The sequence below is a fragment of the Dama dama genome, chromosome 22 (assembly GCF_033118175.1).
Source record: "Dama dama isolate Ldn47 chromosome 22, ASM3311817v1, whole genome shotgun sequence".
Lineage (NCBI taxonomy): Eukaryota > Metazoa > Chordata > Mammalia > Artiodactyla > Cervidae > Dama > Dama dama.
In genome coordinates, this window is record NC_083702.1 from 18,962,426 (window position 1) to 18,989,204 (window position 26,779).

Consider the following 26,779-nt stretch of genomic DNA (forward strand, 5'->3'; position numbering starts at 1 on the left):
CTGGTTTCACATTAAGCTAATTAACTTGTGGAGGTAGAGGTGGGCTAACCCCATTACTACCACAAAGAGTAACTATGTAAGACTTTCTAGCTCTGCTTGGTGATTGAATAACTAACGGCATGCAAAACTGAATACCTTTATACCTGGTGTATTCCTCTCTCTAGCCTCAGCTTCTGAGCTTAGCAGAAGACAACATTTTGGGTCTTTATAATAGGACTGAATAACTCTTGTCTCTGGAGTACTTTCTAGAACTATAAATTTACCATAATCCTTCTCATAAAGAGAGCATATAAAGAAGCTGAGCCCCGAAGAATCGATACTTTCTAACTGTGGTGCTGGAGAAGACTCTTGAGAGTCCCCTGGACAGCAAGGAAATCAAACCAGGCAATCCTAAAGGAAATCAACCCTGAATATTCATTGGAAGGACCGATGCTGAAGCTGAAGCTCCAACACTTTGGCCACCTGATGCAAAGAGCCAACTCATTGGAAAAAAAACCCTGTTGCTGGGAAAGATTGAAGGCAGGAGGAGAAGGGGACAACAGGATGAGATGGTTGGATGGCATTACTGACTTGATGGATGAGTTTGAGCAAACTCTAGGAGATAGTGAAGGACAGAGAAGCATGATGTGCTGCAGTCCATGGATGTAACTGAGTGACTGAACAGAAAGAGGACATACCAGGCAAAAGTTAGGACAATCCAGCAAAATAGTAGGAGTAAAGAGGACCACGTAAGTGAATGGAGAGTTAATCTAGGAAATGCTTGAATGTAAAATATTGACGGTCTATGGTTAGTTGAGATTGACAGTGATAACATCTTGCCCCCTAAGATCTATCTCAAACAGATTCAGTAGTTAATATTTTTAATAATTTTATTCAAGTTTATTTTCTCTTGACATTGTACATAGAATGTTTCTATCTAAGTGACACGTTAATCATTTATCTACCAGGTCTATGATACGGAGAAGCAGCAAAACTATGCAATACTACAAAAACTATATGTTACGTACTGAAAAATGACAGAAGCGGGTAAAAAATGAAATGAAGTAGGGGCAAAAGCTAGACATTGCAAAGGGATTGGTTTAAGAACTACTTATGTCTATGGGTTGGCTGACAATGGTTGGACAAGGAGTTCCCTCCCACCCACACATTCTTTCCTTCCTCTTCCTTGTTGATCACAGACCACTGGGTCCCTGCAAATTCACATTGTCACAGGGAGGAAGGCGGAAGTAGTTGGAGCGTCGGAGTCGCCTTGGGGGCAGACCAGCCTTCTGACGGCAGAGTTCATCTAGAAGAGAAGCAGAGCATGCTGAGATGAGAATGTAGGAAGGTGGCCAGGGCTCCAAGAGAAGAGAAGAAAAAGAGGAGACTGCAGGGTGGTGCAGTGAAAGGGTTGAAGAGAAATAGATGAGGATTAGAACCTGGGATCCGCCACTTACTAGTTATTTACTCCCTACCAGAAAGATTCTTGACTTTTCTGAACCTCACCATCCTTTTCTGCAAAACAAGCATTGAAATACCTGCTTCAAAAATGTAGTTGAAAATGAAAGATTGGATGCAAAAGTACTGAGCACAGGTGGTCAGTAAATTTTAATTTCCTTTTCACACCTTGCTCCCAATTCTTCTAATTGTGGACTTATTAAACAGCAGGGGAAAAAAATGAGGTCCAGTCATTCAAAAGTGTTTACTGTGTGCAAATGGCTAACTTTAGCAAGTCCCCCGAGACACTTGAAAGTGCCTCGAGTCCCAGATACTCATCCTCAGTGTCAAGGTGCTTCCCTTGCAGGTGGCTTGCAGAGCCAATGAAGGCAAGGGGCAAGTTTCCTTCTGCGAAGTTAAGTACAGCTCTTACTCAGAGGGGGTTGGTGCAAGGCCGGCAGCTGAGTCAGAGTGGCTTTTGCATGTGGTGACTTTGACGACGGTAGCCATCATCTGGGGTTGGGCCAGGGGAAGGTGAGAAATAGTGTTTTCACACCATGCATAGTGTCTAACCGCACATTTGGACTCTTGTAATTGTTGTTTGGTTTTTTTTAAATAAAATCTTTCTACCTTGCTCTACTTCTGAAATAACACAATAAGCAAGGGGAATGGTTCTTGGAATTGGTGGACTATTGAAAAGATAGCCAGTGTTCAGCCAGTGTCCAAGTGATTTTTTTATGTATCCAAATGTTATTAGTGGCTTTTTCTAAGTTAGTGGCTTTTCCCCTCCTGGAGTTATGAACATGGCTGCAGGACTAGTAGAGACTGTTATTTGTAATAGTTGACTCGGCCTTTCATGTCTGATGAATGATCTTCAAAGTAGCAGAGCATCTGAAAGCACTATCTATACATAAGAGAAGATAGGGGTTTCTGTCTAGTTGGAAAGAGATTTAGTGGTGCTTTCTTAAGGGTTATCAATTTTTTAATGTTAATAATGGAAGATAATTGCTTCATGATGCTGTGTTTCTGTTGTACAACAAAGTGAATCAGCTAGGTATTGTTTAGTCCAACGCTTTGTGACCCCATGGACTGTAGCCTGCCAAGCTACTCTGTCCATGGGATTTCCCAGGCGAGAATACTGGAGTGGGTTGCCATTTCCTTCTCCAGGGGATCTTCCCAACCTAGGGATCAAACCCAAATCCTCTGCTTTGGCAGGTGGGTTCTTTATGGCTGAGCCACCAGGGAAGCGCAATACACATTCATATTTCCCCTCCCTCTGCAGCCTCCCTCCCTCGTCTCATTCCACCCCTCTAGGTCATTACAGAACACAGCTGAGCTTCCTGTGCTGCATAGCCGCTTTGAGGGTGATGAATATACCAAACATGGTGCTTGCTTTATATTGTTTATTGCGGTAACTAGGTGAAGCAGGAGCTGATGGAAGTCTAAAGAGAGCAGCCTAAAGCCCTCGTTCAAAGCCAAATCTTGGATCTGTTAGCACCTTGCCCCAGTTAGCAGATGCTCTCATTATTGTTCCTTCCCATCAAAGCCGGTCTTACCTTTCATAGCTTCGTGTTCTTTACAGACAAGACGGGAGCAGATCTCATTGTTGATGACATACATACGCCGTGAACTGCCATAGATCCAATGTCATGGTGCAAGAAGGAGATGGAAAAAGCATTGAGAGGGAGAACTAGCCTCGGCCTGAGATGCCTCTTTCAACTCCTGGAAATACCTGGATTTCCTTAAGTATTTCAGACTTCCCACTCCCACCCCCACCCAAGTAGTGTAGAAGATAGAATGGTATCGATCACTTTTGTTAGTTACAACTTTGTACATTCCACCTTCCCACACTACTCCCTACTATTTTCTACCTTCACACTTGCATCTTCAGCTCCAGCCTATTTCTCGGATGTGATAAATTTGATAAACCAGTGTTTCCCTCATGACCATCCTTCCTCCAGTACTCACCATCCTTGCCTTCAGCATCTACATTTGTTAGTTAAACTGTTCCATGTGCCTCAATCCAGACTCAAGGTTCTTTTTTTCTTCTATCATAATACACTTCCCATTACTTATTTCTCAGGTCTTAAGTCTATTTGCTTTTTTTTTTTTAAGTATTTTAATTTTTTTTAAAGTTTTTTATTTTGTCTTGGGTAGAGCACATCAATAAGGTTGTGATAGTTTCAAGTGAACAGCAAGGAGACTCAGCCATAATATACACGTATCCATTCTCCCTCATGACATTGGGCAGAGTTCCTTGTGCTATACCTTAGGTCCTTGTTGGTTCTCCATTTTAAATACAGCAGTGTGTACATGTCCATTCCAAACTCCCTAACTATTCCTTACTTGTATGCTTCCTCAGCAACTGTAACTTCATTGTTTAAGTCTGTGCAGAGTCTAGGTTCTAATTGGCACCTCCAGAATAGCTAAAAGGGTGATGCTTAAAACTTCTGCCCCACTAGAGACTGAAATTCCAGAGTGGGTGCTCATTAAATAGTTACTGGCATGAAAGCGCTATCATGGGTGGCTCTCTGGGTGATATGGGACCCTTTACCTGGTGAAGCATATCTGATGGAGGCATTGCTTGATTGGCCGATGCACGGAGTAGAGTCTTGTGCAGGCGAATTTCTCATCCCGGCACTCTGAAGATACCCACCGTAAAAAACACATGGTTAGAGGAATGGAGAAGGGGAGAGAGAGCTGGGAAAACCTACAGAGTAAGTCTCTATAGAGGATCACTGTAAGCTGGGGTATGTTCTTCCTGTAACCAATATGAAGCAATAATGCTGCTGTTTAGTTATGTCCGTCTCTTTGCGACCCCGTGGACTGTAGCCTGCTAGGCTCCTCTGTCCATGGGGATTCTCCAGGCAAGAATACTGGAGTGGGTTGCCATGCCCTCCTCCAGGGGATCTTCACGACGTCGAACCCAGGTCTTCCACATTGCAGGCAGGTTCTTGGCCAGCTGAGACACCAGGGAAGCCCACAAAGCAATAATAGATGTTGGCTAAACAATGAAATTTAGGTGCTTCCCTACCTGAAAGGAAAGAGAATAAAATAGTCCCTGTGGGTTCTTCTAGGAAAAAGTCCTTCTAGGGTTAGACAGGTGGCAACATGAAAGATGAAATGCTAACAGTCATATTCTGAAGAATTTGAATTCTAAAGTGGGTCACTATTTCTCTGTTCTGGTGGTTTTTAACCCTAGCTGCACAACAAAATTATCAGTATGTTAGAGAAAGCATGACGTCTACAGTAATGTTGAGTCCTTGGTCACTTCCCAACCTACTAACAAACAGATTATGTTCAAAGTTAGTTTATGGAGAGGACTGTTCTGGGACCATGCAATAGTGGTCCCATCTTTTCCCCATGACCTTTAGAACAGGAACTCACAGACAGTGAGGTAGGGTGGGAGGGATATGAAGAAAACTACAAATATTCTTTGAGAAAGAATTAGAAATAAAACTAGAAGATGTACCAAGTATTCTCATAAGAACAAAGAGATTAGGAATCTCCAGGAAGAAAAAAAAAAAAAGCTTAAGAAAAAGACAGGGAAAAGATAATCATACCTGTGGTGGTATTTTTGTCGTTGAGTGAGGCTGAAAGGCGGAAATTTTATTCAGTTATTACTGGTTCTAGAAATCACTGCCCTGTAACTGTCATGTTGCCTTACTTGAGACCCACATGTGTGCTCAATCATGTCCAACTCTTTGTAACCCTGTGGACTTCAGCCCACCAGGCTCCTCTGTCCATCGGATTTTCCAGGAAAGAATACTGGAGTGGGTTGCCATTTCCTTCTCCAGCAGATCTTCCTGACCCAGGGATCGAACCTGCATTTCCTGCATTGAAGGTGGTTTCTTTACCACTGAGTCACCAGGGAAGCTCCAGTCCTAACCTAGGAGCAAGTTAAATACTGGCTGAATTTGTAGAATGGAGAGTAAGTCAAGGAGTAAGATGCATCTTGAAGAAATGGACTAACCATGGGAGTTACCTGTAAAATGTTATCGGAAGGGTTGCTAATAGGATACTATAGGAAGAACGCTAGCCAGGTGATCTCATCTATCCCCGATTTCTTTGTTTCTGCTCCACTGGGTCTTAGGTGCAGCATGCAGGATCTTCGCTGGGGCATGTGGACTCTTAGCTGTGGTATATGGGATCTGCTTCCCCTACTAGGGATCGAACCCAGGCTCTAATGTTTTCAATCGCAGGTTTATATGCTGAGAATTCTCAAACTTCTATGTCTAGCTCAGAACTTTCTTCTAATAAGCTCCAGGTCTACAAATTCAACTGCCATTTTGTGGAAGAGCTCATGGATTTTTTTTTTTTTTTTTTAAGATCATTTCATGTCTCCAACTGCCTTCTTTCCCTTCACCAATTCAAAATGTTCAGTGAATGGTGCTACCATCCACCCAATAGCTACCATCTATCTAATAAAAAACTGGACTTCTCTCAACAGTCTCCGCTCCCAGATAGCTCATTTCTCTCTCATAACTCTAACAAGATAATTCAGGACATCATATTTTATTGGGCCTAGGCAACAGCGTTCTTGCTGGCTTTCCAATTCAATAATCTGCTTAGAACTTTCCTTTGCATGAACTGTTCTCTGGCTGGCTTTCATTTCCATCCTAAGCCTTTGCCCATATTGTTTTCTTTACCTGAAAGCTCTTCGCCTTTCCATTCATTTGATTCACTTCTATTTGTCTTCCAGGAGTCAGCCTAGTCAATGTGCCCTTCAGAAAAGCCTTTCCTAACTCTCAATACTGAATATAGTCAAGGACTCTGAGATTTCACAGGTTCTTTTGCTTGATTATATATTTTTAGTGAAATTGAATAAAATTATCCATTCTTTTGTCTATCTCGTCTATTAGACAAAAGATGCTTAGAAGAAAATCAGTTTTGTTCACCTTTACCTTTACCCATTCGATCTTGGAAACTTGGAGAAAAAAATCAAACCTTGGCAGTTTGTGTATCAAACCACAGTTCTTGCTTGTTAGGGGATCAAACATGTCATTAATTTAAATCAAACTGTTACAGGTCATTAATTTACATTAAACTGTTGGACGAAAGTGCTGCATAACATATGGTCCCAATTAGGGTTCTTAACCAGCTGTACTGTCTTCCATCATGGGTGTTGCGGGAAGCCCAGAACAGCCCCTGTGGCCCTGAGGTCCCAGATCTGCACTCACCCAGGTCATCGGTGGAAGGCTTGATATCAGCCAGAACTGAAAAGGCACAAAACAGTGATGTGAGAAGGGTTCCGGGTTGACAAAGGGGAAGGCAGAGTGCAGGAGGGAGAATGTGGGTAACAGGAAAAAGCTGAGGCAATGGCTGGGTTTCTATAGTGTGTTCAGGGAAGAGAGTTCATTGAAGATAATTTTTTTTGAGTATTATTTGGCCTGTTGACATTGGAAGTCTTTATGTATGTTTTTTTAAAGCTATGAATCCACTTTGCTTCCTCTTTTTTAGAGTGCCAGGAAGCATCTTTTCTTTCATCCCCTTCCCAGTGATAAAAATTATGAGATTAATTCAAGAGCTAGAATAAATACTGTGACTATTAACATGAAACGTGCCATTTTTAAGAGCTGGAGTGAAACCTACCTGTTTCATCTGTAGCGGGATCATTCACCAGATCTGCAAAGATACAACAGATGCAGGGAATGAAAAGTGCAAGCAGGAAAAACAGCAAAGGAAAAAGCAGGGTGAGGCATGATGACTCAAAAGGAGGCAAGATTGAAGTGAAAGAATGCAGACTCTTGGGGGGAAATATAAGGGACTATCACAGAAAGAAAAGGAAGCGGCAAAAAAAGTGGGCATGTTTATAGCCTTGGTGACATCTAAGATAGATAACAGGGCTCTGAATCCATCTCTCTCTCTTTTTAAATAATATTTATTTATTTGGCTGTGCCAGGTCCTAGTTGCAGCATGAGGGGTCTAGTTCTCTGAGCAGGGACAGAACTTGGGCACCCTGTATTGGGAGCATGGAGTCTTAGCCACTGGACCACCAGGGACATCCCTGAAACTCTTTTCTAGTCTTCCTCTTACTTTATACAGACATCATCCTGAATCCTTCTATCCACAGTGTTACAGCAAGGAAATAAAAGAATATCTTACTAGGATCTTCTGTGAATGTTTCTGAAGTCACTGTGGTCACATCATCTGCATAAAAACAATCAGAAAACACTTTCTGAGCATTCTCTGCCCCTCATCCCCCACCCCTGCACTCCCAGGAAGTGAAATTGTCAAGCACAGAAGCCATCATGTAGTAAGATCCTAAAAGGATTTTTCTTTGTTTCCCAACCAAAGTCCTTTCCCCTGTAACCCAGACAAATGTCACACTTTTCCTACTCCCATGAATATACTCAATCCTAACTCTAGACTGTCCCTTTCCCATTGTTCTTATTTAGAGGAATGAATGAACTATGTGGCCATCAGATAGTCTACTGATTAAACTTTGGTTCAGCACTGGACTGCAAGAATGACTTCATCCTAACAGATAATAACCGATACAGCTAGTTAGGGATTACTATGGGCTTGCTTTACAGATGGTAAAACTGAGCATCAGCAGAATAAATAACTCATCCAAGGTCATAGAGCTTGTTGATAGTTATTATGGGTTGATGACCTCTTTGTGATACTTATTTAAATGAAAATTGCCTTTCTCAAAAAAGACTGATTTTTTTTTTTTTTAATCTTTTGACTGTGCTATTGGGCATTTGGGATCTTAGTTCCCTGACTAGAGATTGAACTGGCACCCCCTGAAATGGAAGTGCAGGATCTTAACCACTGAATCACCAGGGAAGTCCTCAGACTGATTTTTGACATGCATGATTCTGATATTTTTGAATATCATTCTGATGATACTCTCTACACAGTGCTCACAAGAGGTTACATTGGTCGTTTTCTGATGCTCACAGTGATAAGTGAGGTAGAAAGGGAGAGGAGAGGAGATGCTTTGCTATTGATCCTTGGAAAGTAAAGACAAAAGGAGAAGTAAAAAATGGTCCAGCTCTTAAGATGGAAGCTATTTGGATAAACTAAGAAAACTTCATCTGAAACTGTACATAACAGCAACTCCTGAAACAAAGAGTCTCTGCTTTAACAAGCAACATAAAAAAGCAGTGTGAAGAACTAGACATTTAACAAACATCCCATCTGTAATGAACCTTCACTGTAAAAGGCTTATAGTCATTATTGGTTTTATCCACTAGAGGTCAGCAAATCCACATAATACTTTGCCTTGAGGGCCGCATACAAGTGTCAGATTTACAAACTGGTAAGAATAGCATTTTTATAAAGCATATCAGAGTTACTGATCCTTGTACTAGAAGCAAAACACAAAACATTTTAAAGGAATTTCCCCTGTTTATTCCTCACCTCATCTTTTAGAAAAAAATTCCAGATAGAGAGGCATCAGATGGGACAGGAAACTTTTATATCGTTTTAACACTTTTTAATATAAGCTTTCTTCTTTCAGAGCAGATTTTGATAAAAGGAATTCAAGTTTGCTCCAATCCCACAGGATAAATGAAAAATCACTGACCCGATTCATTCCAGAGGCTGTAAGAAGGGAGTGGATTTTCTCCGGGGTGTAGCCAATTCCTGTCCTGTTTCCATTTCTCTCCAGCTACATTCCAGTCCAACCACTCACGGAAATAGAGGAAGCAGTGGATAATGAAGGGTTTGAGAATATCCTAGCTGTGTTCTTAGAATTTCAGGCGGAGTACTAGTTTTCTGTATATCCCTCAGTTTACCCACCTTTTCCATGAGCTACCTCCATAAAAGCTTTATTAAGGACTTATGAATGTTTTCTGAGAAGGAATCTTATGGAGACATTTTCATCAGCTCTTAAAACATTTCTGCTCAAAAAGCATCACAACGTCATAAAACAGGACTGGACCTTAACCAGCCCAAAGAAAGGAATTTGGATTTTTAGTTGTGCTAGTGCTGGGATTTCCCAGGTGGCTCTCGTGACAAAGAATCTGCCTGAAATGCAGGCAACATGGGTTCGATCCCTGGGTTGGGAAGATCCCTTGGAAGAGGGAATGGATGCCCACTCCAGTATTCTTGCCTGGGAAATCCAATGGACAGAGGAGCCTGGCGGGCTACAGTCCATGGGGTCACACAGAGTCAGACACAACTGAGCATCTGAGCGCAGCACAGCACAGGGTTGAAATAAAATCTGGGTTCAAAAACGTAAGGATTCAGACCAGAAGAGAGAAAATGTTTTTCTGTATTTTCATTTCTTCTACCAAGATGCACAGTAAGAAATTATATTGTGAGCCAGTATACACATATAAAACTGAAACAAAAGTAGAGATAATACTTTACTTCTGTAGTCTACTTGCAGGGTACTCTATTTTTATTTATCTTCTAAGAAATATTTATTTTGGCTGGGCAAGATCTTAGTTGCGGCTCTTAGGATCTTTAGTTGTGGCATGGGGGTTTTGGTTCCCTGACCAGGGATCAAACCTGGGCCCCCCTGCACTGGAACCATGGAGTGCCACTGGACCACCAGGGAAGTCCCCAGAGTACTCTGTTTTTATTTTAGTCTATCTTAACTCATTAAAAGCACCAGTTGTGACCTACTCATTATCTTTTGACTCATTAAAGGGTTATATACCGTAGTGCCCTCAAGGGTTGGGAAAACCAAGAGAAATTATAATTATGTTGGTGCCTAGAGGCAACTGCAGATGTTGAATCGAGCTGAAGGAAGTGGATCTTTGGAAGCCAAAACTTGTGGATTCTGTCTCATTGAGCCACGATTTCTCTATAGGACTGGGAAGACTTCTTTTTCTGTCTGCATTTTAGTTTCTCCACTCTTACATAGATAGGAAAATTCTGTTAGGAGTAGTGGGCATTATCCAACGGTGTGGAAATGAGAAGAACATACAGAAGATTTGAGTGAGGTTATTTCAGTAGTGAATGAGAAAGTTTTATGAATGGGATGACAGGATTATTGACTTCAATTCTATTATTTCACACACCTTGGCAGTGCCACTCTGTATGGTATGACAAATTCTTGGAACTCTGATCATTTGGCTACATTGTCCTGATAAGAACCCCAGCAGAGCCCAGATCCGTGGGATCACCTACCTCCTCGCTGTCCGCTGACCCCTAGGGGTGTCCTGCCTGCACAAAGGAAGGAGACGTATGTGAGTGCGTCCAGCTCTATGCCACATAAAGCTTTTCTGAGATGAACCAGAAAATGATGGGAACATTACTGTACTTTATCTTGCCATGTTTTATTTCTCTTATAGCTCCATACAGAAATAGGCAGACTGTTAGTGCTACACACCGACATGGAAATACTCAAAGGCAGGAGACTGCTGAGCACAAAGGGGAGCTCTGCTGGGCCCCGACTCAGGAGGCCTCTTGCTCTCAGTCTGTCCAGAAGGGGTGGGGTCCTGGTCCACCCACAAGGCAGCAGCCCTTCCTGATGGCCTGTCCTTCCATCCCCACAGCCAGCCCTTCCAGCTACACTACTGTGAAAGGCCCAAAATGATTATCGCACAGTCTGTGTTTGGCAGAATAAGAAAGAAAAAAAAGAGTAGGAATTTTTTTTTTTTTTTAAAGTCCAAGGTTCACTTTCTGTGGCCAGTCGTCTAGTTCAGTTCTGTGCAATCTATGAAGGTCATTTTACTTTTGTCTATAGAGGTGGCAACATCTTCTGTGTGCGTGTGAATCTGTTTGTGTGAGCCTGGTGCTTGTGTTTGTTAGGTTAATATATCCCCACTGTTTTCCTTCGCAGTTTAAGATGTGGTGTGTGCTCAGTCACTCAGTCTAACTCTGCGACTCCATGGACTGTAGCCCATCATGCTCCTCTGTCCATGGGATTCTCCAGGCAAGAATACTGGAGTGGGTTGCCATGCCCTCCTCCAGGGGATCTTCCCAACCCAGGGATTGAATCTTCATCTCCTATGGCTCCTGCATTTCAGGGCAGGCAGATTCTTTACCGCTGAGCCACCAGGGAAATCCCTTCTTCATGGTTTAAACTTGAGTTTCTTGTGAGGTGGTCCTTATGTCTGTGTACACAATTGTATACATCAGCTTCTCCTTTTGGTTTCTTTTGAGGGGGGAGGGGGGCGGTACTGGGATCTTAGTTCCCTGACCAGGGATTGAACCTGGGCCATGGCAGTGAAAGCACTGTGTCCTAGCCACTGGGCCACCAGGGAATTTCCTCCTTTGGTACTTGTTTCCCTGTTTGTATATTTATGAGAGTGGCCCTCTTGGTTAATATGCATTTGTGTGTATCTTAGTTTTGCTTTAATTCATAACTCTCAGGCTGCCTTCCCCCAGATCTGAGGTCATTTCTAATCACATCCCTCTAACCACAAAGTCTGTTCTTCTCTTCTCTCTCTCATTTTTTGGTCATGTTGCAAGGCTTACAAGCCCTTAGCTCCCCAGCCAGGAATTGAACCTAGGCCCTTGGCAGTGAGAGCACAGAGTCCTAACCAGGGGACTGCCAAGGAGCTCCCCATGTCCTTTTACTTCTCTTTAATGGGCAATTCTAGAATTAAGTAGCAAGCATCTCTCCTCCCATTCCCCTTCAGCCTCCTTCCATCCTCCCTCTAACATACACCTCCACCCACCTCTGAGGAGCTGACATTTTAGGGAGAAAAGAAAAAAAGGTAGGGACTCACCAGAGGACATGATGAGGGCGGTGAGAAGCAGGAGCACTTTGGGTCCGAAGAACACCATGTCTGACAGGTGAGTGGGGAGAGTGGAGACTGATCAGCACTTCTGTTCCAGGCAAGCATATCTGTAGGATGTCTTGCTTCCCCAGGTCTTTCCCGCTCCCCCATAAGTCTCAGACCCTTCCTCTCTTTTCTTCCAACACTTCTTCAAACTCTCTTCTGTGATCATTTGCCATCATTCTCACCCCTTCTTTCCCAGCAAGTCAGGAATCTTTATACTCTACATGGTTCATGATGGGCCCCCCATCCACCCCATGGCCTCTTTAAACCCTAGTATCTAAACTTTTGTTTTGATATCTGTAGCTTTTTTTTTTTTTAATAATATCTGCTCATCTTAGTGTCTCCTCATTTGAATTCCATGGATAATTGGGATGTCTGTTTAATTCTAAATCAGTGACATTCTCCATTGCCTGCTTCCAGCCCTTTCACACACACATACACACACACACCCTCCCTCTGTCTATTTAGCGTTTTAGACAATCCAAGCCACTCACTGTTGATGGTTCTCTGCTCTTTCCACCGAGTCCTTGGGTTGTTGAATGTGTCTCTCTCCTCTGTTCCACTTTGGCTGGGGAGTAAGATGAACAGGGCCACTCCCTGGAAAGGACTTCGAATTTGGCCTACTCTGAAACAATGAGATGAGGGAGAGCAAGTAAGAGAGAGAGAGAGGGAGGGAGGGAGGGCGGGAGGGAGAAAGCCAGGCTAGAGGAGTCTGATTCAGTGCTACTATGATGCTGGGAGGAGAAGGGCGATGGGGCTTTGCAGTCACTCACACCCTCGTTCCAAATGTTATGATCACACTGCTAAGAGATGGTGCTGCTCCCTTGACGGGTTGGCTCAAGCTCATATATGCCTTTCTTCCATGAACCACCATCTGGCCCCAGTCTCACTTTGTCCTTGGGTTACTTTTTACCTAAAGAGAGGAGAAAAAAAACAAACCCGCGGAATCCGTTTCTGTGTCTCTGGCTGTCTTCCATATTTGAATCATTCTTCCAATCCCCTTTCTCACTTTTGTCTTTTTAGAATTCTACTCCCTCAAATTTCTTTGTTTCTTTGTATCTCTTTTCTTTTCCTCTTTTCTTGACCCACACATTTAGCCTCCCCCCGCCCACCCCCATAATCTCATTTATTGCCACATCCAAGCAAACACAGACACCACATGAGTTTTGTCCAGAAGGGCTGACTGTCTTAGGGTTGGAGAAAGTTAAGAAATATAAGACCCTCATCTTTTTGTAATGTGGAGGAGCTCCAGGAGAGAAGACGCCAGCCTTAGGCTGTCTTTTGGTTTTGTTTAACTTATGTTAAGAATCTTGGTTTCTGGACTCTTGAGGACAAAAATGCCATCAGAAGGCCAACAAAAATTGGGAGCCAAGTTCATTCTGCTTGCTTTATTTCCTATCATATCACGTAATATGTATATAACACTTTCTCTGATCCAGGAGCTATAAAAACTTTGTCTTTGCTCTTATTCCTAGAAACTCTCGTGCTTAGACCATTACAACATCTCCACTTCAGCAAGAATAAACTTGAATGACAGAAATGCAAATCTGAAAAATGGTTAACTTTAGGTGCACTAGCAGGGTGTCAAATTCAATTTATCTGTTAGCTTCCTTAGTCTATATTCCGCTCCCTGGACGGCTACATTAGAGAGGCAGACAGGTAGACCCCGGTGGCTCAGTGGTAAAGAATCTGCCTGCCAATGCAAGAGACTCAGGTTTGATCCCTGGGTTGGAAAGATCCCCTGGAGAAGGAAATGACAACCCACTCCAGTATTCTTGCCTGGAGAATCCCATGGACATAAGATCCTGGTGGGCATCAGTTCCACGGGGTCACGAAGAGTTGGACACAACTGAGCAACTGCACCAGCATAGGTAGACGGAGCAGGTAACGTTAATGGATTACAGACCAGAAGAAAGAAGAGAATTAATGATGTAAGGGAAGAAGGGAGGAAGGGAGGAAGGAAGGAAGGAAGCGGTCATGAGGAAGGAAGAGCTATGGATATAGAAATAAGCAAATAGCACCTCTGGTTTCTCTTTGGGAGCTATACCTGCTCCATCTCTGAACTATGCGGGTTCTGGTCAGTTCCCAGAACAAATCCGTGGACCAAACCCAAGTCTTCCTCACCAGCCTGGTCCAAAACTTGATCTTTTTCCATCTGCTCCATAATGAGAGTGCAGAGGCTGCAAAACAGATGTCTGGGGAGAGGCAGAGCAAAGAAAGGCAGGGTGGTGGGTGTGGGGAAGGAACGAAAGCAAACGCAGAACAGAAGGAACGACAGCAGACTGCAGAGCAAAACTCGGGCAGGACACACAATAGAGGGCCTAGAGCCACACTCATGTTTTCCGTGAAGCACAGACAGATGGAGGAACTGAACTCAGGCCAGTCATTTGGCAGGGCCGGCAATGACCTCAACTTGCTGGCCCAGCCAGAGACTGTAAGACTGTATCTCCGGAAAGCCTCCCCAGGCATTAGGAGGGGGCGCTCTCCTGGGGTCCCAGGGGGCGGGGAGTCTGAAGTTAGAGCAGAGAAAACAGGGACAGAATGTTCAGAGCAAGCAGAGGGAGAAGGCAGGCAGCGAGTGGGACCTCAGAAGGAAGGGAGGGGGGAAGCTGGAAAGAAGGCGGGAACTCGTGAAAGCAGAAACCACCCTGTATTCTTGCCGGTCCTTCAAGGATGTCGTTTATTTGCAAGTACTTGGGTTGATTTCTTATTCATGGCAGCCCTGGTGGCCCCTTCAAGCACAGGTCCCTATCTGTTTTCAGAGTCTCCACTTGGACCTTAGAGAGCTTCAGATTTACTTTTCTCTGGTGGTTATCATTATAATTACATCAAGTCAAAGTCAGCACCCATGGCCCAGGAATGAGCAACTGCCATCCAGAGACGTGAGCTGAGACTCTCCCTAGGGAAGACCACCCTGGGTTGCAGTCCTTATATTCATCCAACACAGGCTGGAGCTGCTGCAGGTCCAGACACAGGAAAAGCCTCTGAGGAACTGACTCGCAGGTGCAGAAGTGACTTAAGACAGGCATTCTCATGCTTAAGAGAGCCAGGAAAATACTGGTTTTCAAAAGAGGTCTCCAATCGGTGGACAATGGGTAAAATGCAAAGACAGAGAAGGGAGGAGGAGATGCAAGACAGTGTGCTGGTTTATTCATCTGTTTACTGGCCTATGAAGAATACACCCATTAGCTGAAGGCCTCTGGGCAAATGTACAGAAACGTTATTACTGCGGTATGATCCAACTAAATTAAATCCAGGGCCTAAACACACACACAGATCCCATAAAAGGGAGGAGAGGAAAGGAGGAGGGTTATATGAGGTGGGGATGGGGGGTGGGGGAGTGCTGTGTGTAGCAGAATGAAGCAATAAAGCGGTAACGGCCAAACCTAAGAGATGGCCTCAGCGAAGGCCTTCAGAGCCAACAAACGTATGTCCTCTGAGACCTCGAGCTAGGGAGAGCCTCCCTCCTCTTAGTAACCATGCACCTCTCTAATACTCTGCTCTTTACACCTCCATGCCTTGCACTTTCTCCCAACTCCAGTAAATGCCTACGAAAGTGTTAGTGTTAGTCACTCAGCTGTGTCCTACTCTTTGCAACCCCATGGACTGTAGCCTGCCAGGCACCTCTGTCCACGGAATTCTCCAGACAAGAATACTGGAGTGGGTTGCCATTTCCTTTTCCAGGGGACCTTCCCGACCTAGGGATCAACCCTGTGTCTCCTGCATTGCAGGCAGATTCTTTACCGTCTGAGCCACCAGGGAAACACAAAAATAAATGCCTATACGCACATCAAAACCCAGCCCCAAGGCTGCTTTTCCCGGAAATCTTTCCCTGGTCCCCTTTGTTTCTGCAGGGACTTCCCTGGCAGTCCAGTGGTTAAGACTTCACCTTCCAATGCAAGGGCTGCGGGTTCAATCCCTGGTCTGGGAGCTAAGATCCCACATGTCTCGAGGCCAAAAAACCAAAACATAAACCAGAAGCAATATTGTACTAAATTCAATAAAGACTTTTAAAAATGGTGCACATAAAAGAAAATTGTAAAAAAAAAAAAAAGGTCAATTATTCCCTCTACTGAGCTACCTCTCCATTTTATTTTTATCATTGAGGCATCAGCTTTATTATATTCTTTTGCCTGTCTTCTTGATTACACTTGAGTGGTCCTTACTCCGTTCTGGCTGACATAATGATTAACACAGAGCAACTCAAAATTTGTTCATTTGAGTTGAGATGAAGACTTGGAAATATTTTGAGATATAAACATTCAAAAACTGAATTAAATGCAAAAAAAAAAAAGTTGAGGGGAAAGTTCTAGAGAAGAAAGTAGTTTGAGAGGATACAGGAATTCAGCCATTAAAATCACAAATCAATGTTTTGATCCAAAGGGAGGGGAATAGAGTTAGAGGAAACAGGTACAGAAATCAGGCAACGGTTATTCCAGAAATACAGGAATTTTGGCAGAAGGGCTGTAAAATCAGTGCATGTGAAACATATGTAACTTTTATCAACAATGACGAGTGCTTCTGTCTCATCATTTTCAGATGGTGTGGTGGCCTTGCACTGTTCCTCTCGACCGATCGTACAAACATAAAATATTTGATCCAGGTTGAGAACTGTTAGGTTTCCTGAAATGGAACCCACAACAGATAAATTTGAATAACTGATAAAATTGGCTGTAGACACACAAAACAGGACAAATACCTTGTTCACTGATAGGAAATCTCTATCTTCTCATTCTACTCATCAGGAAAGAAATGAAAACAAAGTCTGAAATTGAAAAACATGAAAGACATCCAGGAAAGTTCAATATATAATTTTTTTTTACGTAGTGTTCTTATTTATTTTATTTTTTGGTCTTTGTTGCTGTATACAAGCTTTCTCTAGTTACAGCGAGCTGGGCTACTCTCTAATTGTGATGTGTGGGCTTCTCATTTCGGCGGCTTCTTTTGTTGCAGAGCATGGGCTCTAGGCAAGGGCTCGGTACTTGTGGAGCAGACGCCTAGTTGTCCCGTGGCACTGTGGAGTCTTCCCGGACCAGAGATCAAACCTGTGTGCCCTGCATTGGCAGGCGGATTCTTTTTTTTATTGGAGGCTAATTGGTTTACAATATGGCAGGTGGATTCTTACCCACGGGACCACCGGGAACTCTCATGTACATAATTACTCTCAAATAGCAACAGCTAGTAAACTCAGTGGACGTGGCACATTTATATGACTGATATGTTTGCATTTTAATAGACAGTATGAGCCAGGACACCCACAGAATGGCCCTTGGTGATCCCCACGTTCTATTCCTCACCCTACATATACAACTAGCAAATAAGATAACAGCAGAGGCAATGGGCTATATCCTCCCAGAAGAGATTACAAAGAGACTCCAGCTTCTAGGGCTGGTGCTCTCTCTATCTCTTGCTTGTTTTCCCTGAGCAAAGCCGGCTGCCGCTGTGAGTCACTCTATACAGAAGCTCACGGCCAACAGTTGTGTGAATGAACTTGGAAGTGGATTTTCTCTCAGTTGGCCTGGAAGACTGCAGCCCCAGCCAACACCTTGACTATAGCCTAGTGAGCTGCCCTCAGCCAGAGGTACGCAATAAAGGCTGTGCTTGGCTTCTTAACCAACAGAAACCTTGGGGAAATAAATGTTTTAAGCTGCTCAGTAGATAAGAATGTGTCATATAACTATTGTATCTCCAACTAAATAGTATATAATAAAATCACATTAATACAATTATCCTATTATGAAACACTAAATTAGCTAGTATAATACGTATGTTCAGTTGCTCAGTTGAGTCTGACTCTTTGCGACCTCCTGGACTGTAGCCCACCAGGCTCCTCTGTCTATGGAATTTTCCAGACAGGAATACCAGAGTGGGTTGCCATGTCCCTCTCCAGTGGATCTTCCCGATCTAGGGATTGAACCTGCATCTCCTGCATAGGCAGGCAGATTCTTTACCACTGTGCCACCTGGGAAGCCCTAGCTAGTATAATATGTTGGCTATTAATATATACTTGTTTAAAACACTAGTTTTAATATACTAGTGTTAATATACACTAATGTTCATGGAGCACTTACCATATGCTAGGCACTGTGTTAAAAAGTGTGATTGGGCTACATAAATTAAATACATCCTTTTGAAATTAGTACATTCATAGGAAAGCGTAGAGAAAAGGAAGGAGAGAGATGAAAAGGAAGAAGAGATAAGGGAGAACAGGAAAAAGAGGGTGGGAGAAAGAAAGAAATCACACAGAAATCATAGAATCACCTTTAATATTCACTTTGTATCAAGATTTACTAGGGACTTCTCTGGTGGTCCAGTGGTTAAGACTCTGCTTCCAAAGCAGGGGATGCAGGTTTGACTCCTGGTCAGGGAACTAAGATCCCACAATCCTTGTGGCCAATAAAATAAAATTAAAACTAAAAAATCAAAGAAGACTTTCTATAATTTAGTACTACAATTTACTTGAAATGTAGAAAATCTTATGAGCTTCCATAGAAAAGAATTAAACAACTAAAACATCTAGTTTGTAGTAAAGAACCAAAGGAATTTGTTACTTTGCCTGGAGCAGAAAGCCTGAGAGAGGAACTTAATAATTTTTTAATGTATACTATTTTGAAGATTTTGGTAGCTTCATATTTATCACTTCCCACAAAAATTAGGACAGAATAAAAATGAACTTCTTTTGGAGGTTAGTTTAAATGATATCTTGGAGAGATTTCCTAAATATAAGGCCATGAATAATTTTCATTTAATCAGTCAACAGACTTTCTATACTCTAGCCATTCTGTTAATATGTAGTTGGAATAGAACAGAAATAAAACAGATATTGTTTTGCTTTTATATTGCTCACAACATTTTCTAAGGAAAGTTCTAGAAATTCTTTGGGGATAGTGGAGTGATTTGATGCTGAGGTATTTCTAGAAATAGAAAAATGGATTGAATGATTAGTAAAAGTTAGACCTGAATCTCATGACAGGAAAATTGGAATTTGCTTGTTTGGTTTTTTTTTTTTTAATTAATATAAAAAAATAAATTATTTATTCATGGCTGTGCTGAGTCTTTGCTGGGCGGGCTTTCTCTAGTTCTGTTGAGCGGAGGCTCCTCTCTAGTTGCAGTCTGCAGGTTTGTCACTGCTGTGGCTTCTCTTCTTGCAGAGCAGGCTCTAGGCATGCATCTCCGGTGCTCTTAGAGCACAGGCTCAATAGTTGTGGCGCACAGGCTTAGAGGCATATGGGATCCTCCCAGTTCAGGGATCAAACCCACGTCTCCTGCATTGATTGGTAGGTGGATTCTTTACCACTGAGCCATCAGGGAAGTCCTGGAATTTGCTTTTTGCTGGATTCACCCGCACCCCTTGCATTTTCTGGTATAAGTGAAGGGGGCCATCAGAGCTGTCCTGAGATGGACTTCTGGGTTGGGCAGAGGTACAAGGCTATCTTTCTTATCTTGAACCTTGATAATCTTTCCATTTGAAGATCTTTCTCCCTAGTTCCCATAAGAGTGATCTTTAACAAACCACACCAAAACTTAAGGTTTTGAAAGAAAAAACAGTTTATTATTTTCCATGATTTTGTACGTTGATCAGGCAGTAAGTCTGCTTGACATGGTGTTGGCTGAAAAATCCCAAATGGTCTCACTCATGGCTCTCTGGTGCTGGCTGCCCATGGAAACGAGCCTCTGATGGGGCTGCTGGCAAAAGCCTCAGTTCTCATCTGTGTCGTATCTACAGCTGACTCACTTGGGCTTCCAACAGCATGGTCTTGGTGGAGAGAAGAAACATCCCAAGAGGCAAAGGAAGAAGGTGCAGATCTCTTAGGATCTCCCTCACTTTGTTTTCAGTTTTTTATTTTTTGGCTATGCTGCTGGGCATGAGAGGGCTTCCCTCGTAGCTCAGTTGGTAAAGAATCTGCCTGCAATGCAGGAGTGAAGTGAAGTCACTCAGTCGTGCCCAACGCTTTGCGATCACATGGACTGTAGCCCATCAGACTCCTCCATCCGTGGGATTCTCCAGGCAAGAATACTGGATTAGATTGCCATTTCCTTCTCCAGGGCATCTTCCTAACTCAGGGATCAAACCCGGGTCTCCCGCCTTGTAGGCAGATGCTTTACCATCTGAGCCACCAGGGAAGTCTGCAAAGAAGGAGACCCGGGTTCAATTCCTGGGTTGGGAAGATCCCCTGGAGAAGGAAATGGCAACCCACTCCAGTATTCTTGCCTGGAGAATCCCATGGACAGAGGAGCCTGGCGGGCTACAGTCCATGGGGTCACAGGAGTCGGACACACCTTAGGGACTAAACCACCACCTGGGCATAAGGGATCTTAGTTTGCCGACGAGGAGTCAAACCCGTGTCCCCTGCAACAGAAGCATGGATTCTTAACCACTGGGCCACCAGGGGAATTCCAGGTCTCAGCCTCACAAGTTCCCCAGCATCACTCCCACTATATTCTGTCAGGTAAAAGAAGACTGCAGGGTCTCAATTCCAAATTAAGGGAAGGAGAAACAGACTTCACTCCTTGATGAGAAGAGTGGCAAAAAAAAAAAAAAAAATATGTTACAGGGCTTCCCTGGTGGCTCAGACGGTAAAGAATCCATCTGCAATGCGAGAGACCTGGGTTCGATACCTGGGTAGGGAAAGCCCCCTGGAGGAGGACATGGCAACCCACTCCAGCATTCTTGCCTGTTGAATCCTCATGGACAGAGGAGCCTGGCAGGCTACTGTCCACGGGGTTGCAAAGAGTTGGACAAAACTGAGGGGCTAAGCACAGCAGAGCACACATGTGTCACAAGGATAAATGGAATCTTTAACAGATTAGCTAAGAGCCAAAGAACATTTGTGTTTTGCCCTTTCCCTAACGCCCAATTACCTCTCATCACAATTCTAAGGACCTCTTGTATGCTCAATAAGATAGAAAAAGTTCAGTCTTTGGTTTCTGCGGCATCTGACACTGTTCTGCTTACCCTTCATTGCTGGAAGTGTTCAAGTTTCTTCCCCAGACACCTGTCTCTTGACTATACCCCACTCCTGTGTCTCTATTTACCATCCTTTGCTTCTGCTTCCGGATCTATACCTCAGTCTCTTCTACACCTGACAGTAAAATAGGCATCTCTAGTTGCATGTTTCATTGGCACCTTGAGTCCATCAGGCTTTATCTTAGAGAAAGCAGGATCATTTAAGCAGAAAGGGGCAGGTGGGGGCGGCAGAGGTGGGGAAGCTAAAGAACAGACTCCTAGCAGTAACCTCCAAGAGACCAGTACCTATCTCCTGGAGGCCACCGGCGCATGCTGAGATGTCACCACGCAGTCTACAGGAGCACAGGCTCTGCTAGAATCCACACTAGCAAAATGCATCTTCCCTCCCTGCCTCTCTCTTCACTTATGTGGCTTTCAATTCAAGTCTTCTCGGTTGCTGGAACGTAAACCACATTTAAACTCTAGCTCTAAGAGGGTCTAGGGTATGTAGTTTTTAGTTTTCCACCCTCTGTAATACAGGAAGGTGCCCAAGAAAGACATGTGAACAAATGTAAAGTAAATTGCCTTATCTTTGCATATGGAAAATTGAGTCATTCTCTGCATTGGTGCCCCTCTCATTCTAGAACTCTGCCACCATCACCCAGATGAAGCATGTGAGTCATCCCTGAATTTCTCCCTCACCCTGAATCCCAACACACACACACACACACACACACTCACACACATACACATACATCCGTTTTCTCTTATTTCCATCACCACTTCAGTTCAGTCCAGTCATACTCTAACAGTCTCAGCTCATCTCCCAGTTTCTTCCCCTTAATTGGTAATACAGAGCACTATGAGTAATTTTTCTAGCATTACTCAACTTAGGTCATCCTGACTTAAAAAACCTCAGAGGCATCTCATTATCCTTAGGACACAGATAGAACCTCTGAGTTCCATCTCTCATCACCAGGGCTCCAACCCACCCACCCCGACCCATTTTGCATATTTTTGCATATTGCTTTCGGACCACACTGCCTGACTGACGGTTCTGCAAAAGCTACAGGCTCTCTTGTTGCTTCTAAGCCTCTGTACATATTCTGTTCCATTTGTACCACCTCCACCAAAATCCTTAATGTACCAATTTAACATAACAACCCTTATGTTCATCTGGCTAATTTCTACTCGTCCTTTTCAGCTCAGCTTTGGATTGTTTTCCTGAGTGTCTCCACCACAATGTGGGCTTATTGTAGGCAGATGCTTTGCTCACTGTTGCATGCCCAAAGCCAAGCCAGGGATTCCTATTTGTGCCTCAGAATACGGATGCCAAGTGTAGGGGGGAGAAACTGTATTTCCTAAGACAGAACACAAGAGGGCGACAAATCACTGCTCCGGACCTGCTCTGACGTTTGGCTGAATTTTCCTACCCCTCATTTACTATTCCAACTGACTGTTGACGTAGTTCATGTAACACAACTCTTGAGCTGTGCCCGACAGGATGAAAGATTCCTAATGACTCAGAACTGTACTTCATTTATATTCTGGCTGCCTTCTCAGTGCCAGGCACTTCACTACCTACTGGTAGTTAAAGATGAATCAGTCCCAAGTCCTCCATTCAAAGAATCTAGTGGGAAAGAGAAGCGAACTTAACTTTCTTTATTCCCAGACATAGGAAGACACAACTCATTTTTTCTTTTTTCAGTATCACTGGCTTCTTAAAATGGCAGAAAGGTTAACTATTGGGTGTAAATAAGACTGAAACTTAGGGGCTTCCCTAGTGGCTTCGGTGGTCAAGAATCTGCCTGCCAACGCAGGAGACACAAGTTCGATTCCTGATTCGGGAAGATCCCACCTGCCACAAAGTCACCAAGTCCTTGCATCACAACTACTGAGCCTGTGCACTATAAGAAAAGCCACTGCAATAATAAGTCCAGACACCACAACTAGAGAAAGCCTGCGTGCAGCAACGAAGATGCAGCGCAGTAAAAAATAAAAAACAAAAATAACCAAAATAAAATTATTTAAAGACAGAAACTTAGACTTTCCTAAGTGACATGTTTGAAAAGCATAATCACCACCAATCCAGCTAATTCTACCCCAGGTAATTCTAGGATAGTTGGAGAATTATGCCTCATCCTAAGCCCATTATTCGCCCTCCCCATTTTGAGTAGACTTTTTTTTTTTTGTCCAGAGCAGTTTCTATGTTCAGAGCAAAACTGAATGGAAAGTACAGAGAATTTCCATATACTCCCTCCCCTACATACTCATATCCTTCCCCACTATCATACCAGGGAAGTCCACTGTTAACAGTAAATTAGGGTTCTCTCTAATTTAGAATGTTGTCCATTCTGTGGGTTTTGACAAATGTGTACTGATATGCATCCCACATCATAGTATCGTACAGAGTAGTTTTACTGCCTTCAAAGTACACCCGTGCTCTGCCTTTTCATGACCCTTCTCTAAGCCCCGACAACTGATCTTTTTGCTGCCTCTTGTTTTTTGTTTTTTTTTTTCCAGAATACATACAGTTGGAATCATACAGTATGTGTTTTTTTTCAGATTGTCTCTCTTACTTGATCATAATGCATTTAAGTTCAGTCCATGCCTTTTCATGCTTGGTAATTTGTTTCTTTTTAGTGTTGATAACAGTTAAACTGTGCATTCACCTACTTGATTGTCTCTGGGCAATTATGAAGCTGCAATAAGCATACATGTGCAATTTTTTCCATAAGTTTTTCCTTTGGATAATACCAAGGAGCATGAGACTAGATCATATGGTAAGGGTATGTTTAGTTTTATTATTATTATTTTTTGTATGTTTAGTTTTATAAGAAACGAATCTGTCTTCCACGATAGTGGTACCATTTTGGATTTTCAGCAGTGAATGGGAGTTCCTGTTGCTCGACATCCTTGCCCTTGTTTCATGTTATCAGTATTTTGGATTCAGCCATTCTAATAGGCATGTAGTGATGTCTGATTGTTTTCTAATTCTCATTTCTCTAAAGACATAGGACATGGAGCGTTTTTTCATTTGCTTCTTTGGCATCTTATATTTTTATTGGTGAGGTGCATGTTTCAGGTCTTTTGCCTATTTTAAAATCAGTTGATTTCTTTTAATATTTACGTATTTATTTGGCTGCATCGGGTCTTAGTTGTGGCAGGTGGGCTCTTGAGGACTTGGGCTCAGTAGTTGGACCCCTTGGGGCTGAGTTGTTCCATGACAGGTGGGATCTTAGTTCCCCAACCAGGGACCGAATCTCAGTTCCCTGGACTGAACCCAAATCCCTGCATTGGAAAGTGGATTCTTAATCACTGGACCACTAGAGAAGTCCCTGTTTATTTTTCTTATTGTTGATTTTTAAGAGTTATTTGTATATTTTGGATAACTATTCTTTATCTGATATGTATTTTGCAGATATTTTCTGCCAGTCTGTGGCTTGTCTTTTCATACTCTTGAGACCATGTTTTGCTGAGCAGAAATTTGGAATTTTAAGGAAGTTTCAGCTTATTAATGACAGTGACTTTGTATCTAAAAGTCACCACCATACCCAAGGTCATCTATCTATGGTATCTTCCAGAAATTTTATAGCTTTTCACTTTATATTAGGTCTATGACACATTCTGAGCTAAATTTTTTAGAGAAGATCATAAGGTTTGTGTCTAGATTCTTTTTGTGGGGTGAGGGAAGGGCATGTGGATGTCCAGTTGTTCCAGTACCATTTTTTAAAAAAGTTTATTCATTTATTTACTGTTGGTTGTGCTGGGTCTTTGCGTTATGAGGGCTTTTCCTCCAGTTGTGGCAAGTGGGGGCTTCTGTCTAGTTGTGATGCAAGGGCTTCTCATCGTGGGGGCCTCTCTTGTTGCAGAGCATGGGCTTTTGAGCTTGCAGGCTTCAGTAGTTGTGGTACACGGGCTTAGCTGCCCCGCAGCATGTGGACTCTTCCCAGACCAGGGACTGAACCCGTATTCCCTGCATTGGCAGACAGATTCTTAACCACTGACCACCAGGCAAGTCACAGGACCATTTCTTAAAAGGACTGTCTTCGCTCCATTGTACTGCCTTTTATCCTTTGTTCTAGATCACCTGATTGTTATTTATGTAGGCCTATTTCTGGACTCTATGATGTATCTTTGATCTTTTGTTGCCAATACCACACTGCCTTAATTACTGTAGCTTTATACTGTTTGAGGCACAGAAAGCCTAATGCTGAGACACAGAGGTGTGCAGCAGAGAAAGGGTATATTCATGAGGCAGCCAAGCCTCAAATTCACCTCCCCAAAGGTGACGAGCTTGGGATGTTTATGAGACAAAGAAGCAGGGTGGCCTGAAGTGTGGTTTCCTACGGGGAAAGAGATGGGAGGCAAGGTAAAGGTGAAGTAATCAGTGTTCTGTGCAGGTGTATCTGATTTTCTTGCTTCTCACTGGATGCTTGTTCAACATCAGCATGATCCCAGGGCGGAGGTTTAGACCCCCTGATGTCAAAGGTTATCAGGCCCAGTGGTTGGTTTGGCCTGGACAAGACTAACTCCCAGTTCCTGAAAAACAATTTAAGCAATTGTAGTGTAGCATACATATATCAGTTCAGTTCAGTTCAGTTCAGTCGTTCAGTTGTGTCCGTCTCTTTGCGACCCCATAAACCGCAGCAGGCCAGGCCTCCCTGTCCATCACCAATTCCCGGAGTCCACCCAAACCCATGTCCATTGAGTCAGTGATGCCATCCAGCCATCTTATCCTCTGTCGTCCCCTTCTCCTCCTGCCCTCAATCTTTCCCAGCATCAGGGTCTTTTCAAATGAGTCAGCTCTTCACATCAAGTATTGGAGTTTCAGCTTCAACATCAGTCTTTTCAATGAATACCCAGGACTGATCTCCTTTAGGATGGACTGGTTGGATCTCCTTGCAGAGATCATACATCAGAGATGTTATTTATAAGGGCCGTTAAAGAAGTCTTATGATGTTTCATCTAAGTTACATGAGGTTTTGAGCGTATGTAATCTGCAAGAACAATTAAAGCAAGCTTGGTCAATGAAGGCAGGTTACGGGTTGTCATTTATTAAGCAAGTTATAGCTCAAAGGATCTCAACAGTAAGTCTTGAGGTCAGTTAGGCTCAGTCCTTCATTTTGTTGTCTGTTCTTGGTCTGGGTCAGTCTGTGGACATTCAGAAAATAACTTTGCTGGAATTTTGATTGGGATCATATTGAGTCTGTAGTTCAACTGGAAAGAACTAACACCCTGACAATATTGAAGTCTTCCTATCTATGAACATGAGACAGCGACTCATTTGGTTTATCTTTGATCTTTTTTCAGAGATTTGTGGTTTCCTTTGATCATTTTTGTGTATATTCTGTTAGGTTTACACCTGTGTGTTCCGTCACTCAGTCATGTCTGACTCTTTGCGACCCCACGGACTGTAGCCCACCAGGCTCCTCTGTCCATGGGAATTTTCCAGGCAAGAATACTGAAGAGGTTGCCACTTCTTCCTCTGGGGGATCCTTCCCCCCAAGGATGGAACCCTCCTCTCTTGGATCTCCTAAGTAGTTCATTTTCTTGGGTCTCTGCTGCCCCCATCTCCCTCCCTCCTAGTACACAGCACATAAAACCTTGGGAATATCAGAAGTTACTTGTCTTTTCTAAGCTAATGAGATGACTGGTGTTGGGGACTCTAGGATCATCATGGGATGAATGTTCATTGCCGGGGTAATTACCCATGTGATTAGAAGGT

General features: G+C 43.2%; 1 protein-coding gene across 6 annotated transcripts; it reads right to left on the reverse strand.

Moving 5' to 3' along the window:
• Window positions 1-851: 851 nt before the first annotated feature.
• Window positions 852-12,896, reverse strand: MFAP5 (microfibril associated protein 5). Of its 6 annotated transcripts, XM_061124893.1 has the most exons (10): window positions 12,599-12,784; window positions 12,051-12,110; window positions 10,504-10,539; window positions 7,522-7,566; window positions 7,009-7,041; window positions 6,597-6,632; window positions 4,980-5,009; window positions 3,971-4,058; window positions 2,973-3,046; window positions 852-1,285 (listed from the first exon to the last, which is right to left on the reverse strand). In XM_061124893.1, the coding sequence occupies exons 2-10, from the start codon at window positions 12,106-12,108 to the stop codon at window positions 1,173-1,175; spliced, it is 513 nt and encodes a 170-aa protein (XP_060980876.1). In that variant the 5' UTR covers window positions 12,109-12,110; window positions 12,599-12,784; the 3' UTR covers window positions 852-1,172. The 6 variants fall into 6 exon arrangements, with proteins under 6 accessions (XP_060980876.1, XP_060980875.1, XP_060980874.1 ...); XM_061124892.1 differs by lacking the exons at window positions 6,597-6,632; window positions 10,504-10,539 and adding an exon at window positions 12,878-12,896 and having other exon boundaries at window positions 12,599-12,729; XM_061124891.1 differs by lacking the exons at window positions 4,980-5,009; window positions 10,504-10,539 and adding an exon at window positions 12,878-12,896 and having other exon boundaries at window positions 12,599-12,729.
• Between the last annotated feature and the right edge of the window lie 13,883 nt (window positions 12,897-26,779).